At 52.1% G+C, this 18,616-nt stretch overlaps 1 protein-coding gene across 3 annotated transcripts in view; it reads right to left on the minus strand.

Moving 5' to 3' along the window:
* MTMR4 (myotubularin related protein 4) overlaps positions 1-18,616 on the minus strand; it is a 56,552-nt gene that overhangs the window by 17,831 nt on the left and 20,105 nt on the right. For 2 of the 3 annotated variants that reach the window (XM_059486898.1, XM_059486899.1), the window contains 6 exons: positions 18,138-18,216; positions 7,568-7,657; positions 5,020-5,136; positions 4,298-4,380; positions 3,936-4,102; positions 2,070-2,166 (listed from right to left, as the gene is read on the minus strand). In XM_059486898.1, the coding sequence (XP_059342881.1) occupies positions 2,070-2,166; positions 3,936-4,102; positions 4,298-4,380; positions 5,020-5,136; positions 7,568-7,657; positions 18,138-18,140 (557 nt within the window). In that variant the 5' untranslated portion in view covers positions 18,141-18,216. The remainder of the gene's footprint in view (positions 1-2,069; positions 2,167-3,935; positions 4,103-4,297; positions 4,381-5,019; positions 5,137-7,567; positions 7,658-18,137; positions 18,217-18,616) is intronic. The other variant, XM_059486897.1, reaches the window with a different exon arrangement.

Consider the following 18,616-nt stretch of genomic DNA (forward strand, 5'->3'; position numbering starts at 1 on the left):
CTGCTGGTGTGATCCCATTTCCCTGGGTATAACACCCCTGAAGATGTGAGAGCCAGGGAGAGACCATGTAATAATTTTATTATCACTGTAGACTTTTATCAAGATTGAAGGAATGGTTATTATAAGCTTGTATTGCTCTCACTTTATGAGGGCTGTCGCCAGGAAGGAGATAATAGTTCCCAGATAAGGACATCTCAGAACAGACTTGAAAGACAAGGAACAAAGCCATTACCTTGGAGTATCCTGTCTTTAACAACACTGTTTTGCCAATGCAGGGAAATAAAAGATAAAAGGACTATAAACAGTTAAAAAGTAACCTGATTCCTGTGAATAGAGGCAGGTGGTTATGATCAAAAGGCAGGGCAGGATTTAAAGCCACACTCCCCCAGCAGCAAGAGAGAACTGGTTTGAGTCGCACAAGGCAATTGCACCACCCCTGAGATCCTGGGATGTCTGCAGGAAGCTGGGACCTGCAAGGATCTCCAGGGAGGAACTTGGCAGGTGGAGGGAAGCAAAGCCAGGCCCACACCCAGCTTGCTGAGGTTTGTTTTAAGTCCTTTCTTCCCTGGTTTGGTTGGAAATCAAACACCTGTCTTCAGAGAAGGTGGTTAATGGCTGTGGATTATTGGCCATGAAGCAAAGCACAGATGGTCAATGGAAGCTGAACTTCCTGAAATAGTCAGAGGGAACAACACCCCAAGACCCAGCAGGGAAGAAGATCCTACACACAGAGACTCTGTCTAGGGCAGGAACCCACAGGCTGTGCACTCCAAAACAGACGCGTTCAGGACAACAACTTTTATTTGACAACCTTGGAGAAACTGTGTAAATGCCAGCAAAGTCATGTGAACAGTCCCAAAGCAATGATGTGGTCAGCAGGGCAGAGGTAAAATGGAAATCACCCCCCAAATTTAGTGCTTGTGGCCTGGATTCTTCAGGAAAAGAGAAGAGGCAGCAAGCTCCAAAACTGGGATTTCCACAGTCCAGTGTGTCTGAGATTTCTCATGGTCTCCACAGGAAACCAGTGACCTAGAACTGTCCAGTCCATAGGTGATGGGGATGTCTGGACTGGCTGGGACAGAGAGGAAAGGCTCAGGGATACCAGTGGTTTCAAGAACAGGATTATAGGAAATGCACAAATGAGTACGTCCATCAAAGTCTGAAATCCCATTGGCTTAATGCCACCTGCTGCAAACAGTGCAGCTGCCCTTCTCCAAGAGTCCTGTGCTCCTGCCAGAACAGAAGGCAGGCTGGAAACACTGATTAGTGGCAAAAGGTCTCTTCCACTGTGAGAGTGGGAAAACCTTGCAGAGATTTCCACCCCAATGCCCACAGGGAACACTTTCAACACTGGCTCAACCAAAATGTGACATACAGTGATGGAGAACCCCGTGTGGGACGTGCCCAGCACACCACCATGTTCCCAGGGAATGCTCTTTGCCCTTCCACATTGTGATGCTCCCAAGCTGCACTTTGGGACTGCCACCTCTTGTTCTGCCATGTGCCACTGCCAGAAGTTTTACTCCATGCCCTTTGGGAATGCCTTGCCAGCAGCTGGAGCAGATCACCCTTCAGCTTCTCCTGCTCTGACTGAACGAGCCTCGCTCATTCCCAGACTCCTGAGCCTGCAACAGCTCTCCACTGGCTAACACCAGCCCCTCACAGAGCTGAACATCTGCCTGAGTGTATGAAAACTGTGGCTCTTATGTCAAACTGAGCATTTTAGAGAGGAGGACTGACCAGAAAGACAAACCCACAATGGATGGACCTGCAGACTCCCAAATGTTTTCCATGAGGAAGAAGAGCCACCACATGATAAACTACCTGAGTCAGCATTTACAGTTCCTGCTAGCTCTGATGTTTGGACTGTATTCCCTGTCCAATTCCAGGATGTGAAAGGCAGAAAGAAAAGGGATCCAGCTCATACTGTGATCAGCCTGGGGGCTGTCAAGGCCAGGAAGGAGGATTAGCTGGAGTTTGCCTCACCCACTGCTCCGCATGGGGATTACCAAGGGAAAAGGAAGGCAAGAGGAGAGCGGGAGGGGCTGTGATGAAACACAAACACTCACTTGTAGTTGTTGTTGATGTCAGAGACACGCCAGGCGTTCTGCAGGTCGAAGCCCATCCTCGCCAGCTCCATCTCAAAGCGGAACCTCACGTGGTCCCCTGGGGAACAGAGCACAGGAGGTTACTGACAGCACACAGGAATCTGAATCTGTTTGTGGAACTCCACAGCAACTGGCACAGGCTGGAGAGAGGCACAAAACCACAGAAAGGTTTGGGTCAGCAGGGACCTGAAGCTTATCCTGTTCCACCCCCTGCCATGGCAGGGACACTTTCCACTGTCCCTGTCCAGCCTGGCCTTGGGCACTGCCAGGGATCCAGGGGCAGCCACAGCTGCTCTGGGCACCCTGTGCCAGGGCCTCTCCATTCCCTGATTCAAGAATTCCTTTTAACATCCCATCTAACCTTGCCCTCTGTCACTTTAACACTGTTCCTCCATGTCCTGTCACTACCCACCCTTACAGAAAATCTCTCCCTCTTTTTATAATCCCCTTTAGGCCCTGGCAGGGGCTCTGAGCTCTCCTGGAGCCTTCTCCTCTCCAGGTGAACACCCCCAGCTCTCTCAGCCTGGCTCTAGAGCACAGGAGCTCCAGCCCTGGGAGCATCTTTTTGGCAAGGAGAAACTCATGGGCAACTGTATGGCAGAAATAATTGTGTTTCAGAAGCCAGGAAGACTTGACCCTCACGGGGTCAAGTTCTGCTTGTTTTGTCAAGTCAGACAGGTCTAATCTCAGGGCACATAAACAGCCTCTCCATGTCAAGGGGGTGTATGGGGGGTTAATTTCCCATCTGGCAGAGACAGCTTCCAAAGTGGGTGTCAGGAACCCTATGGCAAGGAGCACTGAGCACCCACCTGAGGCAGTTCCTTCCTCCAGACTGCTCTCAGACGCTGACTCAAGGTTTCCTCTCTCATGTTTTAGCCTTGCCTCACTAATTCTGGATGTCTTTGTTGCTCCAGTGTCAAATCTGGTTAATAAATAAATACTGCAAAGCTCTTTACCTCAACCATATCCTGCAGCAACAACTTGAATCAGTGAGTTTATTTACACTAAACACTTTCCCTAAAGGAAACACAGCAAATATCTCTGCTGGGGTTTGGGGTATGGTAAGGAGACAAAGCTTACCTTTCCTCTATCAGCTTCTCTTGGAATAGCTGTATTACTGAACCCCACCCCTCCATCTCACCTGTCTCTGGACATTTGATTCAGGCTACTGTTGCTCTCCTCTAGGATAAGCTCATTTTTCACTCTAAAGCCAGGTTTCTCACTCATTTTAATTCTGTTTTTAAACACCCTCATCATCGATAAGACAAAGCAACTGCAAGCAAACTTTGTGTTCCAGGGAAGGGAAACTCCCAGTCCACACGAGGGCACCAGCACTGCTCTGGTTTTCTCTTAATGGACTTTAAGCTTTTTTGATTTGCTTTGATTTTCTCTTCATGGACTCATCCTGTGTGAGGATGCGCCAGAGCTCTCCACCGACCTGATCCTGGCAATGTCACAGCATTTTTGGGTGTTGGTGAAGAGATGCAGATGGGCTCATAATAATTAGGCTGCCTCAAAACTGATGCTGTTTGCCACTCCAGGACAGACTTCCTGAGGTCTCTATCACTGTGATTAAAGAACCTAAGTATGGGATGTTTTCTCTCAAGGAGAAAGGGAGAAGCTGCTTCTGTGTTGCTGGTTCAGAAAGTTTTTTGCTGTGTTTGTTACTAATTCCTTTAACTATGCTTCTTATCCAGCAGGATATGGCCATCAAGCTGGATCTCTAGGCCAGGCACAGGATGACCCAGGGAGGCAAATCTGAAACTGGACAGGGTTTATGAACAAGAGCTCAACTGCAGTGCAGGAAGGGCCAGGCCAGGAGCTCACCAGGACGGCAGAGATGTGCATGTTGATCCTCCTCATCCACACACACCCCCAAGCACCAGGCGTGGTAGGCGAATGCAAAGAGGTCCTCAGGCTTGGCAGGGCGGGCAATGGCTCGAGTCAGCCTCTTCAGCCACTCCTGGCACTGCTTGAAGGTGGAGAAATGGCACCTGCAAACCCAAAGGCAAATCACCCTTAGTGGGGACATTTACCCAGCCAGGACTGAGACAGGAAAAGGAACACGGCCCCAAGCCTTAGAACCCTGACCAAGGGCAGCTCAGTTCCAAAGGCATCACAGGGGGAGCCACCAGAGCTGGTCCCAGCCTGCAGCACCAGCAGCTGCACCACAGCAATAAACCAGATACCTGATCACTTTGGAGTCTTTGCAGATGATGTGAAGCTGGAACATATCCCGACACTCCACACTTTCCATCATCCTCAAAGGCACCTGCAAGGGAGGGACAGATGTAGGGCATGACACCACAGGCCAGAGCAGCCCCAGCAGCCGTGCCTGCAGGCTCCTCACGCTGCAGACAGTTCCACCAGTCACGAGCTGCTTCTGTGAACTACAATCCCACTCCCAGGGCTATGGAGCTCCATGAGTCAGCACAGAGCTCTTCCATGATTATTATTCTGATTTCTGTTCTCTCCCTTGGTGATCTCCCACTTGGGGCCAGTTCCTGACTCAACCACATCCAGTCAAGCACAGGTAACCGAGCCAAATAACAGCTGCAGTAAGGGACAGCAAATCAAGGTAGTAAGAGAAAGCCTCAAGCTCCCACTGTCTGACTCTGCATTGGTGAGATGTCTCATTAAAATTAGCCTGCAAGAGACCTCAACAGCCTTAAAACCATCAAAGTCATTGCTTGAATTTAAAGAAAACACCAAAGGAAAGACCTCATTACTATCCAAAGGAAAACCCCATCCTCACACTTAAATACAGTAACCAAACAGCAACAGCACACCCAGGCCTGGCATCCTCCAAGAGGCACCTTCCTGTGCCACAGCCCCCAGGAACGGGGTATTCCCACCCCTCCCTGCTCTGAAACCCTGGGAGAGGTGATGGTGCAGGCAGAGCCAGACTCACATTGATCACAGAGTCCTTGAATTTGATATGCAGGCGGTAGTTGGAGATGGCGATCACAGCGTCGTTGGCATGGCCCAGGTACTCCACCCCTTCACCCTGCAACACAGTGAATGGCACCTGCAAGGGAGACAGCACCAGTCAGGTCACACAGGCACCTTGTGCACTGAATTCCCAGAGCCACTCTTCCCCCTGCCTCCACAGTGCATCTCCCAAGTGCCCCCCATGCCCTGAGAGCACGACAGACAGCACGGGCACCGCTGCCCAGCCCCGCACACAGAGCCAGCAGCAGCTCCTGAAGGATCACCTGTGTGCCAGGCACACCTGGCAGCGAGGGGGGCCAGGGCACAGAGGGACAACTGCTCTTCAGAGATGGGAAACCAGCCCTGGCACAAGAGGCGTGGAGAGGGACATGACGGCAGGACAGCTCAGAGAGAAGAGGGCAGTGCTCTGCACAGCTCCTGAAAGAGGCCAGCTGCATGGGGAAGCACTGCAAGGGGCTGCCCAGGGAGGTGGTGGTGTCACCATCCCTGGAGGTGTCCAAGGAACAAATGGATGTGGCACTCAGTGCTCTGGGCAGGGTGACAATGTGGGGATCAGCCACAGGTTGGACATGATGGTCTTGGGGGTCTTTCCCAGCCTCAGTGATTCTGGGATTCTGTCCCAGGGCAGTGTCACACAGTGATCCTGCTGTGCCATTTAAACATGGGGTGCCCTCAGATGCCCTGTGAGACTCAGTAGTACCATCCAGGTAAACAAATGAACCAAAGCTGTACCCAGTTTCTGCTAACAAGGCTCTCAGGGATTCTGTGTATAGTTATTTATATGACTGAGGAAGCTTGTCCTGATTAAACTGCAAGAAAGCTTCATTAAAGTTACCTCCATAATCAAGTATCTGTTTTTCCCCATCAGTCTGGACACGTCATAGTTGTTTTTAAAACATGGGATCCTGGCAGACAGTCAAGTTTGACTTTTTTTATATTAAAAAAAAAAGAAGGCAGAACAGCCTAAAACTCACCAGGCCTCTTTGTCCTTAGCTAATCAGGTTCCTCCTGCTCCCTGAATGCCACCTACACCAGGTGATGTTGGTACCCAATTACGCCCAAAATGTCACGACAATTTATCATTTCAGCCAGAGCTGAAACCTGCCAGACAGGGCAGCTGATGACACAATCCACTACACTGTAACCAGTACAAGCCAGACCACCTTCTCTTTATTTTGAAGTTGTTTCTATGGCTTGGGTATAGAAACCTGAATTTCAAACTTCAAGTGACAAGTGTACTAACAACTTCTCCTTTCTTTGTACAAAAATAACCACCCTAGCCTGGCATCTGTCCGAACACTCTTGAAAAATATTAATTATTCGCCTAAGAGAATATCCTCTCTTTATTTCTGCAGTTGATTTCTGCAGGCTTGCCAGAGCTGTTTTTATCTGGCATGTGTCTCTCCTGCTAACGTGGCTCTTTCACACAGCAACAGAAGGAGACAGAACAGGAAGGGGCTGGTAAGGGAGGGAAATCCTGGAATAAACCAGAAGGTGCCCCAATACAGATTGTTATCAACTGATGGCATCCCTCTAGAGCCACAGGATCCTGGAATGGTTTGGGCTGGGAGTGACATCCCAACCCAAGCTCATCCAGTTCCAAGTCCTGCCATGGGCAGGGACACCTTCCACTGGGCCAGGTGCCAAGTCCCATCCAAGCTGGTCTAGAACACTCTGCTTTACAATAAATTAACAATTTACTGAAGGCAAATTACTCTTGGGAGGGTAGAACTTTACTTCTCCAAACAGCAAACTAAGGCAGAGTGTGCTCTTCTCCAGAAGTCTCAGCTCAGAGTCGCCTCAGCAGCTTCACCCCCAAAGCCCTGCAGGCCTGACCCTGCACAACCCCCCAGCCTGCAGCTGTTCCTTCAAGCCAACAGCTCTCAGTCCTTTTCCCCAGCATTGTTTGCCAAGGCAGTGACAGTCTCAGAACAAACTCAAAGCACTGCAGCAGCAAGAACAAGGTGAGCCTGGCTCCAGCCCCAGGACGGTGAGCAGAGGATGTTAAAGGAAGCACCAATTCCCAGGAGGGAATGCTGCCCTTGCTGCACAGCAGCAACAGCACCCAGGGCTCTTCCCAGGGCTCTCTGCAGCAGGAGGCTGGCACCGTATGGAGGTTCCTTCTTCCAGCCACCATGCAGCAGGAAAACGCCAGGGGCAAGCTGCTCGAGGGGAGAGCAGGCAGTGCAGCTGCACAGAGCACAGCTCCCTGTTCCAGAATCTCCCTGGATGCACGCTGCAGGGCAAGGGCAGGCAGCAGCACCTCCCCCAGGGAATGCCAGGGCTGGCTGTGCACTGCAGCAGCTCCAGCTGCATCCTGCCAGGGCTGGGCAGCCAGGGCCAGGGCCAGGGCCAGGGAACAGCCGGCCTGGCCCCCACGCACAGGGAGCTGCTGCCCCGAGTGTGCCCCCAGCCCGGGGCCTCCAGGACGTGCTGGGCTGCAGAGCTGCTCTGCAGGGCCCAGCCTGCCACATCCCAGAGCTGTTTGGGTGTTTTTACTTCCTTACCTGCAGTGACTCCTCCTCCTTTATGAGCTCCTTCGGGGGGAACAAGTCCTTGGCCTGGATGTACTCCAAACTGGGAGGGCCTTCCTCACCCTGCATTGCAAACAGAGCACACAGTGAGACAGCCTTGGCCAGAGCACGCTGTGAAAGCCAAAAATTGAAGCTGCTGGATACTCTTGGCAGCCCAGGAGCTTGGGGGTACCTGTGCATGGAAATGCCTGTTCTTCCTCCAGGCCCCAGCAGTTCAGAGTGCCCACAGCACAGTGAAATGCTGAAGCCTCCAAGTGCCACCTCTTCCAGCTGAGTGGCGTTTGGAAAGCCAAGCAGATACACCTTGGCCACGGGGGACTGATGTGACAGTAACTTGTCACATCAGCTGTTCCCGTTACGTGGCACCAGAGCAGACACACCATGACACAGAGGGTGTCCATCCACAGGCCAGTGTCAGCCTACTCTTCCTCCTCTTAAGGACTGCTTTGCTTTAGGAGTTTTCTTTTCACTCTCACACCAAAGAAGTCTGGGAAGAGCCTGAATCTTCTGCAGGAGAAGATACAACTGTGAACAACCTAAAATCCTATAACAGCTGCACCCCAGTACACATAATTCACTACAAGCACTACTGATTGGTGCCAGCACCAAGGCCAGGGCAGGTGGATATGTCCAGCCTGTTCGGATGGACACCCAAAAAAACCCACAGAGGCTTCAGGATGGTCACACAGAACCTGCACATCCCATCCTTGACAAGTGGAGAGTATGTCTCAGTTTGGAACACGAGAATCTCCATGCACTGATACAATCAGAGTATATTGAGCTGGAAAGAATAAGGATCATCAATTCCCACTCCTGGCCCTGCACAGGACACCCCAAATCCCACCACGTGTCTCAGAGCATTGTCCCAATGCTCCTTGAGCTCTGGTGTGAACTATTGGTAACAATTTTCACCAGCCCTCACCCAGGCCCTGTCACATCAATGAACTGCTGCCAAAGGAGTGGCACCCAGACATTCAGCGGCAGATGCTCATTGCTGGGAGTCCAGGATGCTGCTAATTCCACATGTATTTGGTGTGGGAAGGTTTTCTTCAGAAGGCTGCTTGCTCTCTAGCTCTAGGCTCTACTATTTACCAGGAAACAATGTGTTCTGTAAGCACTGAGTAATATTTTAAAATGAATAATAAAAAATCTTTCTGGGTATGTCACCCAAGCCAGAATCCCAATTTCAACCTGAAAAAAGGAGATCCCAATCCTTCTGGCTCAGGAATATTTCAAATTATGCTGAATTCTCTTGTGTTTCTGACAGGGCCTGAAACCTCAGTGCCTGCAAGAAGAGCCTGGCCTGAGGCGCTCCCTGGACCTCAGACAGGGGCAGCCAGACCCCTCCCACGTCACATCCAAGGAACCTGCACACATGTAACATGCTGTTAGAGCCTTCACAAAACTCAACATGAGGGAAAGGCGCTGGTCCTGTCACTACGCTCTGAGGAACACAGGGCACAGCACCAGCTCCAGCAGCAGCCAATGCTCACTGGAGACCACGGGGGGCCCGGGGCCCTCCTGCCAGTGGCTCCCTCCAAGGCTGAGGCACCAGCTCAGGGGAGCACAAAGGGAAGGTGTATGCCCGTGTGCCGGTGCAGCAGCCGGGAAGCAGAGATCCTCTCGCATCCTCACTTTGCAGTTCGCAGAGAAATCCCAGGGAGCAGCAGGAACTGGAACAGGGCGGCCCGAGCTCTCCCCCCGCCTGGGTGTCCTTGAGTCCCTCCTCGCCTGCAGCACAGGGCAGGCGGAGGCCGAGAATCCCCTCCCGCCACAGCCCCATCCCCGGCACCGGCAGGGCGGGGGGCAGCGCCCTGCGCTCTTCACAAGCCCTCGGAGCCCATCAGGCCAGGAGTGCCCTGAGGGGTGGAGGGTGGGTCTGCAGGAAGGGTCAGCGCAGGGAACCCCCCCTCGCTGAAGGTATTAAAGGTGCCGAGTGCAGGACCCCTCAGCTCAGCACCGCACCGAGTGCAGGAGCCCTCAGCTCAGCTCAGCACCGCACCGGAGGGGTCCCGCACAGCCGCGGCCAGGGAGGGGGCGCGGAGCTCCCGGGGCTCGGCCGCTCTCGCACGGTAATTCCCCAGCTCCAGGCAGGGCGCGGAGCCTGAGGGGCCCAGCAGAGCGGCCAGGGCCTGCCGGGGCTCAGCCCGCGGCGCCGGGCACGGCTGTGCCCTTGGGCCCGGCCAGGGCAGCGGGGACGGCCCACGGCGTCCTCCGGCGGCATGTGGGAGCAGGGGAAGGGGATCCCCCTTCCCCCCAGGCAGATGCAGAGGATGCCTCCACCGGCATGTGAGCTGGAGAGCGCAGCTGGCTTATGGCCCCCTTCCATGGAGGAGAGAAGGGGAATAAAAAGCAGCACTTACAAAGCAGTTGAGCATGGAGCAGGAGACGCGGCCTGGCAGACTCATGTTCATTTTCCGAGACGGCAGCAGGGCCAGGCAAGCACAAGCAGCATCTCCTCCCTCCGGCTGCGAGCTGCGGCCCCGGCACTGCGGCAGCGTCCCCGCTTCGCCGGGAAGGGCAGGAGCATCCCGGCCGCCGGCGGCCCGAGCAGGTGCCGGTGCCGCCGCCGACAATGGAGGGAGGGCGGGCGGAGGACGGGCAGACTCCACCTCCCTCCCAGGGCCGCCGAGCGCGGCTCTGCCATCTGAGCGTCTCCGTGACGGGCGAGACAGAAAATGGAGCGGGCGGCGGGATCGCGGGCGCTGCCCGTTCCACGGCGGGAATTCCCGGCCCATGGCGCTGCTCCCGCCGGCGCCTGCCTCGTGCCGCACGGATGGCGGCACCGGGAGGGCCGGGAACAATAGCGGGAGGGCTGCTTCGTGCCCCGGCACCGCGCCCTCTGCCCCAAGCCCTCCACCCGGGCATGCCGGCACGGAGCCTTCTGCCCCGAGCCCGCTGACCCCACACCAACGCCTCCACAGCAGCACTGAGGCCTCTGCTCCGAGCCCTCTGCCCCAGCCCTGCGCCCTCTGCTCCGAGCCCTCGGCCCCACCCCTGTGCCCTCTGCCCTGAGCCCTTCAGCCCTGTGCCGACCCCTCCACCCCAGCATCAAGCCCTTGGCCCCAAGGCCTCGGCACCAGCACTGACCCCTCTGCCCGCAGCCCTGCACTCCAATGCCAAGCCCTCAGCCCCGGCCCTGCTCCCAGAAGCTCAGCCAGGATGTGCCCCTGCACCCCTGAGCCTGCTCTCCTCCAGCAGCCCTCCGTGCCTGAAGCGGGAGATGAGGATAAAGGGGCTGCCTGCTGCATCTCACCACTCAACGCTCCCAAGACTGTAAGTCCTCTGTTCCAGGAGCTTCATGTGCACAGAGACTAGTCAGATGTGCCTAGCTCCCACCAGCACCTGTGTGCTGGAGCCTGTGCTCTGGAGTGGACAAGGCTCCTCTTGCTGACCACTTGGACACTTAGCTCCCATGTGAAGTTTCCCCAGCTCCCGTCAGAAATGCTCACAGACACAGGGTAAGGCCACGGGCATAGGAAATGCTGTGGTTGAGCACCCACCTCCCCACACCAGCCCCCCTCCCTACGAGCTCACTTTCACTACCTGCCGTTCATCAAGCCCAGAAGCAAACAGCTCCCAGGTTCCAGTCCATCTCAGGAACCACAGAAGCAGCTTCTTGGGCAAACCCATATTCATTTCTACCATCAGCTGCTGCTCTGCCCCCACCACTGAGCCAGAGGGAGAATCTCTGTTAAAACACAAAATTAAAACCTGATCCTTCATCAGTCCTCAAAGGCCCCACTATCTGGCTCAAATCACATCAACTTTTTGCTCCCAAAACACAAATCCAAACAGAGCACAGCCTGTAGCCACTGAGCTCCTCTTAGATGTGTTTGCCCCACAGACACCACAGACAGCTCTCCCCAGCAATACCAATGGGATCTCAGAGAGCTTTTCTCAACTCAGATAAAAGACTTCAGCATTTCTCTGCAAAATTGTTCAAGATTAGATTACTCAGAGCTGCCTTGGCTAAAGGGACAGCTTTGTGACACCCAGACGTGCTGCCCACTGTCCCTTGCAGAGCAAAATTCAGTTCCATGAACTCCCTTGCTGACAAAACAATCCCACAGACTCACATGGTTACACTAGTTTCACTACTTAGGATTAAAGACTTAGAGGAACACACAGCCACAGCTGCAGATAAGCCATGAAATCCCATCTCACCCTTGTGTTGCCCCACTCCACCATTTACACGGAGCACAGAGGGTGGGTGGTAGGCATTGCTCATCCTCGGGCATCTGAACCAGCCAGCACTCACAAACCAGAACACAAGAACAGAGGGTTATGGACACAAACAGAGGATTACACATAAGGACAGAAGGTTATGGATGAGGTTACAGATTTGTCTTGGCCAAAAGTGAGTGGCAGGCGAGGTGCCCTGCTCCCTGCAGGTGACCTTTGCCTGGTCACTGGAGGGAATGCTGAGAGAAGACAGAGCAGCTAAAGCTGAAGGAACCGTTTATACTAGAGAGAAAGTGTGGCTAGAAACACTGTAAAGCCAATATTTATTGGGGTTTTGACATATATCAGGGGAAAAGCAACGCAGCACATTCGGGGAACAGCTGAAGTCTGGGAGTCTCTTGGGCAGAGCGTGAGCACACACAGCACAAGACCAGTCTGTAACACACAAAATCACTGACAAGGTAGGTAAGAGGTTTGCTCCAACCAACAGTAAGATTTTTAGGGGTAAGGCTCAGTTCAGGGCCTGGCAGAGGAATTGTTTGCATTGTAACCTCCCTAAGCTGCAGCTGTGCAGAGTTAAAGGGCTTCTCGTCAGATCAGTACTCTGAATTTCCAACCAAAGCTGACCTGAACATCCACAAATAGAACTTCTGCTTTCACTGAAACATTTCTGCACTTTTAGTATCAGAAAAAGACTCACACACGACTTAGAAACTTCTGCCCAAGCACTGAGCCTGCTGCAGAGCAGAAACTTTGTTCTGAAGTTCAGTGGCTTCACAGACTTTCAAGAGGAACTTGATTCAGACTCTGCTTTCACTTCCTTCAAGAGTTCCCAAAGTACCTGCCCTCCTTTCCCTCCAGTGACCCAGGCAAAGGCAGGAGTGGTGCTGGGCAGCCCAGCACAGTGCTCCAGACTCCTTAGCTGGCTTAGCCAGAGGGAATTCCTAAATGCCACCCCAGCTGGGCTCTCTTCTCCACTGCCACAGAGGAAGAGAAAGTTATTTCACAGAACTGGGCTCCTCTGAGTGTTCTCAGTGTGTGTGTGTTCATGTAGGCAGAGAGAGAAATCTCCTTCATCATCTCCCAACCACCCTTACAAGTGTTTCTCAGTTCTGAGGAAGAGGAGCTGAATATTATGTGGGCAGCATGTTCTTAAGGGCAGCTGGAAGTGATTTGCCCCTTTTCTCTCCCATAGCAATGCCCACTGTTCCTGTGCTGCTCCTCCCACCCCTCCAGACATCCCTGGGTCCACGCTGCAGGTAAACAGCTTGCAGCCTTCTCCTGAAGGTCCCAAAAGGGATTCAGAGGCTTGGAGATGATACAGTGCTTGGCAAAGATAGGACTGGCACTCAAGGGGCCATCCTGCAGCCTCCAAAGGAGAGGATATTCCTCATGGAGACACACCTACATGCACAGGGTTCACAGGGAACATCTGCTCCCACTTGCCCAAGGAATCTGCATTGGAGCATGGGATAGGCATCAGGATGCTGAAATCTCTCTTGTGGTCTGGAGCCAGTCAGCATCCTGAAATGAATCATTTTGCCAGTGGCTGCTCCAGCTTTCTGCAAGAAAGTGGGGGGCAGGGAGTAGCTAATTCCCACCCGGCCAGGTCCCTTCTAACCCAAACCATTCCATGATTTTAAGAGAAAAACTGGTCCCATTCACTGCAGGGAGCTGCCAGCACACCTGACTCAGCCTTCCACAGACATGTACACCCTTCCCAGCCCTGGCGTAGCTTTATCCTCTATTTCTTTTTGGCACCACAAATAAAATTGCTCTCTTCTTAGAAGGCACCACACCCACCACTTCTATAGATTAAAGGTGGGTTCTTCTCACCCCAGCACAGGCCATCATCCTGCAGATGGAGGGGAGGGAAGGCAAGGGCTGGCAGGAATGTGCATGCACAGCCCTGTCCCTGGTAGCACATCCACTGCACAGACTGCCCTGATCTGCCTCCAGCTGGAGAAAACCGACAGAAAAATTGGCAGGAGGAGGAGACTGCCCTGGAAAGGGAATTCCAGGACATGAGAAGTCAGCGGGAGCCAGGGTAGCTCTGTCTGACAGCCAGGGGCACCAGCAGCACAGGGGCCATCAGCATACTCTACTTTAGATCCTTCCAGGTCTGAATATTTATTTTCAGTGAAGATCAAACTAGGAACTGGTTATCTAGATCTGTTTTTCCAGGCAAGATGGGGACTGGAGAGACTTGCATCATTTATCTTATTCTAAAAGTTAAAATTTATTCTCTTTCTGCCTGGCAGATGCCTACATTGGGTGAGATGAGCTGCCCTCAGACATGTATTTCTCTCTCTCCATAAGCTGATGCTGAGACTGATGAGCTGTGGCCAAAGGCACTTCTTGTTCTGCCTCCCCTGCTTCTGTCGCACAAAGGGCATCTTTGTTTCAGGTCCCCTTACATAAATAGTTAATTTCCTCAAAGGCTAGGGAGGTTTGTGGGTGAACTGAAAGGCTGCTGAGCCAGAGGTGTAAACAAACCCTTAAACCTGTGCAAAGAGAAGTTACTGTTTTATACCCCATAAATCAGGACTAGGATGGTGGGTGTCATCTTTTAATCTGGATAGGATGATAGAATAATTTATAGACCTGTAATACTGCATTTGGCATTCAGAAAGGTGCCCAGAGGTGAGCATGGAATTGAATATGCAGCAAGAAACCTTTGAGGAGAGGGACAAAAGGGCACAAGCCATGGGCTGTCAACTCCATGCAGCAGCACGAGGGGATGAGGGGTGGCTGCCAACGCCCCCCTCGGGTGAGTCATGGGCCCTCCACAGGGTAAGAACCAGACACACACAGTGCCAGTGCCCCAGCAGCCAGGAGAGGGAATGCTGCTCTGGGAGCATCCCAGCAGCCAGGAGAGGGAATGCTGCTCTGGGAGCTGGGCACTGAGTGCCAGCACAGCACCTGCACCAACCCACCTGCCAGATTCCTTTTCAGTAATGGATTAAGGTACTAAGTGCTTGTTGGGGCTCCATTAGCCAGAGATCAGGATTAAACCTGATCTCTGTCTTCAAGGTCATCCCCATCAGCAGCTGGTTTTGGGGAAAAGTGGGAAGAGTTATGCAATCCAAGCTGTTAACACTAGACCACGAATGTGGAGCAGCAGAAAGGGAAGAACAGGTGGTGAGGCACATCTGGGGTGCTGCTGAGTAAGGGCAAAGCTTCTGGGCCTGCCCTTGCTAACCACAGGACCCTGGTGCTGTGGCCCTCAGCCTGCCCTGAGCACAGGGAATTAAGGCAGCACTCAGTGTGGACTGACTGAGGAGCCACAGCCCCCTGGAGAGGTCACAGAGGGACTCCAAGGAGGCTCTCAGGAGTTTCCATCAGCTCTCTGCCTTCAGCTGCTGGCAGAAGCTCAGGTAAGGGGCTGAAGGTAAGTGCTTATTTCTACAGCTTGCAATTACAAGTCGCTTTCTCTCCCTTGCCATGGGAGACAAAAAGCCCATGGTCTCTTCCCAAAACAGTGGGTGAAATGGGAGGGGCTTTTGGTGGTTGGTTTATTTTTTCCAAAATGAAAAAATAATTTTCAAAAAATCACAGGGGCATTTTAATGAAATATTTAAAAAAACAAAACCAACCTTCTCAGAAGATCCTTTGAAACTGTAAAGTTATCTTAGGGTACTGATAAGGTGTCATGGTTTGAGACATTGACAGGAAGTAGGTTTTGTTTTTGGATATGCTGTGGCCACCAACAGGTGTTCAGATTTTAATAAGGTTTTAATTTTCCTTGTGGTTTTTTTTTTCTTTTCTTGTAATTTAGTTAATAAAGTTTTCTTTATTTCTAAGTAGGAGCCTGCTTTGCTTATTCCTGGTCACATCTCACAGCAGACACCAGGGAGAAGGTATTCTCATGGGGGCACTGGCATTGTGCCAGGGTCAAACCATGACACAAACCATGACATAAGGAAACCCTCTCATGCAGAAGAAATCAAACAATGATTACACCTAAGGGTGGGCAGGGCCAGGTCAGGGTAAGGTGTGTCCAGACACAAGAAAGGAGTTCAGGGAAAAGCAAAACTTTCATGTTTTAGTAAATCCAAAATTCCAGTCTCTGCACTCAAAAAACCAAACAAAAAAACCCAACAAAAAACCAACAAGAAAAACAACAAAAATCCAATCGAGCAAATCAAACCCAACCCCTGTCCCCAGAAAACTCCAAACCCCAAAAAAACCCCAAAAAACCACAGGTCAAGGGAGGGGTGATGAGAACTAAAGATGGCTTTGCTACAATGAATTTAAAAGGCTCTTCAGATGTCTATGGGGAATGTGTGGAGATCTGCAAAAGGGGAGGAGATGCTCACAGGCAGCACAACACTTTATTGTTATTCCCAATACAAAACCAGTCAAAACAACACGGGGCTGGTTCCAAAACAAAGCAAGAGGTGCTCGGCAGCACAACTCTGACACAGCTGAAAATATTCACCTGGTTTTTAAAAGCCTGATGATTTCATGGAAGGAAAACCTACCAAGGGCTCATAAAACATCAATAAATAGTTTCTGCATTACCAAGTCCCTGAGCTGCAGGTCCTGCCAGGTGAGGGCACACAGCTGAGTCACAAACCCCTGCAGCATTCACTGGGCCCTGTCACTCAGGTGTCTGACCAGCCTTGCCCCTCAGGGCACTCGGTCTGGCCTCTCCGTGTTTCCTGGGGAGATTTCTGATGCATTTTCCATGTGTTTATTCCCCTTTTTTCATTCATATCTGGTTACACCTGCATCCCTCTCACCTCACATTGGGTTTCAGGTCTCCAAGGTGACACCAGGGCAGCTCCAAGCTGAAGTGTGAGGCCTTTCTCAGGTTCTGACAGATGAGGACTTTCACCTCCCCAGCCCAGACGAAGTTCCTCACCCTGCAGTGTGGGGATCAGCTCTCCCAGCAGAAGCACAGGAGATCTTGAGGCAGCACCAGGGAGCATGAGCACAGGGGCTGCAGCAAAAATGCTGAGTGTGTAGCTACTAGAGCTGAGAGCTTAACTCAGGCAGAGAGCACGTTTCCTTTCCTATTCCAGTTGTTAACAAAATACATCGCGGACAATCCCTCAGGACACGTCACCATTTCCTCAAGCACTCTGCCAGATTTTTATCTATTTTTTTTTTCTAATGTGTTTAACCTAAATTTTCATGTCCTCAGTGTGAATTTCCAGCCCTTTGTCTGTCTCTGCAGTTCTCCTCAGCACCCCATATCAACACGAAGCTGGTGCTGGTCTGTGTCACTGCAGCAAGTCCAGGCTCTGCCCACCCACAGCCCACAAGCAGATCACCCCTCTTCAAACCACCCTCCTCAGGACACTCCCAGCACATCTTTCAGCATTCCCAGTCTCCAGCTTTTTCCTCCCAGCAGATCCCTTGTATTTTGGGTTATTTCTTGCTGGTGGTATTAGAGGCCCTTTATCCAAGTTTATCAGCAATCTGGCTGCTTTGGCTGTGGTTCAGATTCTTTGCTACCACATTTTTCTGTGACTAATTCTTGTGAAATTTCTGCTTCTTTGGTGGCACCAGAGCTGTTATTAACATGGTGTGAAATCCTTCACTGAGAGGCGACAGAGGAACACAATGAGAAACCCCAGCAGTAAGTTTTAAAGGAAAAATAAATCAGTAAGCCACAAAAACTGGATGACTATGTCAGTAGTACAGGGAGACAGAAGGGGGTTTCAGTCTTACTTTTTTTCCCCAGTATATTCCAATAAGAGATTTAGGAATAAATTTTTCCTGTTAACAGCATCTTGATGACAGTGATAAATCCCCTCTATTATATTATTGTATATAATACACGATACTGTTGCACTCATCTTGCCCATTCTTGTATTTCTTCTCCTACATTTAGCAGCAGTACAAGATTTGGACACACAAAGAACAAGGCCACCCAGAGAGGACAGAGGCAGACCAGATCCATGAAATCATTAAGGCTGGAAAAGCTCTCTAAGATCAGTGAGTCCAACCATCCCCAAAGCACTGCCAAGGCCACCAGTGCCCCATGTCCTCAAGTGCCACATGCACAGGGCTGTTAAACCCCTCCAGTCAGAGACACTGACACTGCCCTGGGCAGCTGTGCCAGGGCTGGACAACCCTTCCAGTGAGAAATTTCCCCCAAATTCCCCCCTGAGCTGCCCTGGCCCAGCCTGAGGCCGTTCCCTCTGCTCCTGTCCCTGTTCCCTGGAGCACAGCCCGACCCCCCGGCTGTGCCCTCCTGGCAGGAGCTGTGCAGAGCCACAAGGGCCCCCTGAGCCTCCTTTGCTCCAGGCTGAGCCCCTGCCCAGCTCCCTCAGCTGCTCCTGGGGCTCCAGGCCCTTCCCACTCCTCAATGTCCATCCTGTAGAGATGAAATAGGACATGGACTCACCATCCTCAGACACCGTCCAAACCCTCCTGGTTCAATCACAGCTCAGTCTCTTCTTGTTCTTCCACAGCAACAGCCTCACCTGCACCAAAGAGGAGACAACCCAGAGCAGAAGTTTAGCTTACACGAATTTAGTTAAGAAATTTAATTTACAGGAATGGTACTTCAGTGTGAACACAGAGGGGAAAAAAAATCAAGCCCCCCGAGGCCAGTGCCCAGTCTCTCCCTATCCCTGCCAACCTCTGCTTTGTGCCCTTTCCAGGAGCTGCTGGAAACCAGATTCAGCATCAGGGGGAGCCACCAAATCCTTTTGGTCACTCACTCACACAGCACCCAGGACTTGTCACATAAGCCTACAAGAGCCTGTGCCCCCCAAGCACAAAGCCCCCACTTTGGGGGAAACACAGGAGGGAGCTGAAGGAAGACAGGCTTGGTCATTGTGGTTCAAGGACCTGGGGAAGATCCTTCACAGGGAACTTGAG

This window comes from Ammospiza nelsoni, chromosome 21 (assembly GCF_027579445.1).
Source record: "Ammospiza nelsoni isolate bAmmNel1 chromosome 21, bAmmNel1.pri, whole genome shotgun sequence".
In the NCBI taxonomy this organism is placed as follows: domain Eukaryota; kingdom Metazoa; phylum Chordata; class Aves; order Passeriformes; family Passerellidae; genus Ammospiza; species Ammospiza nelsoni.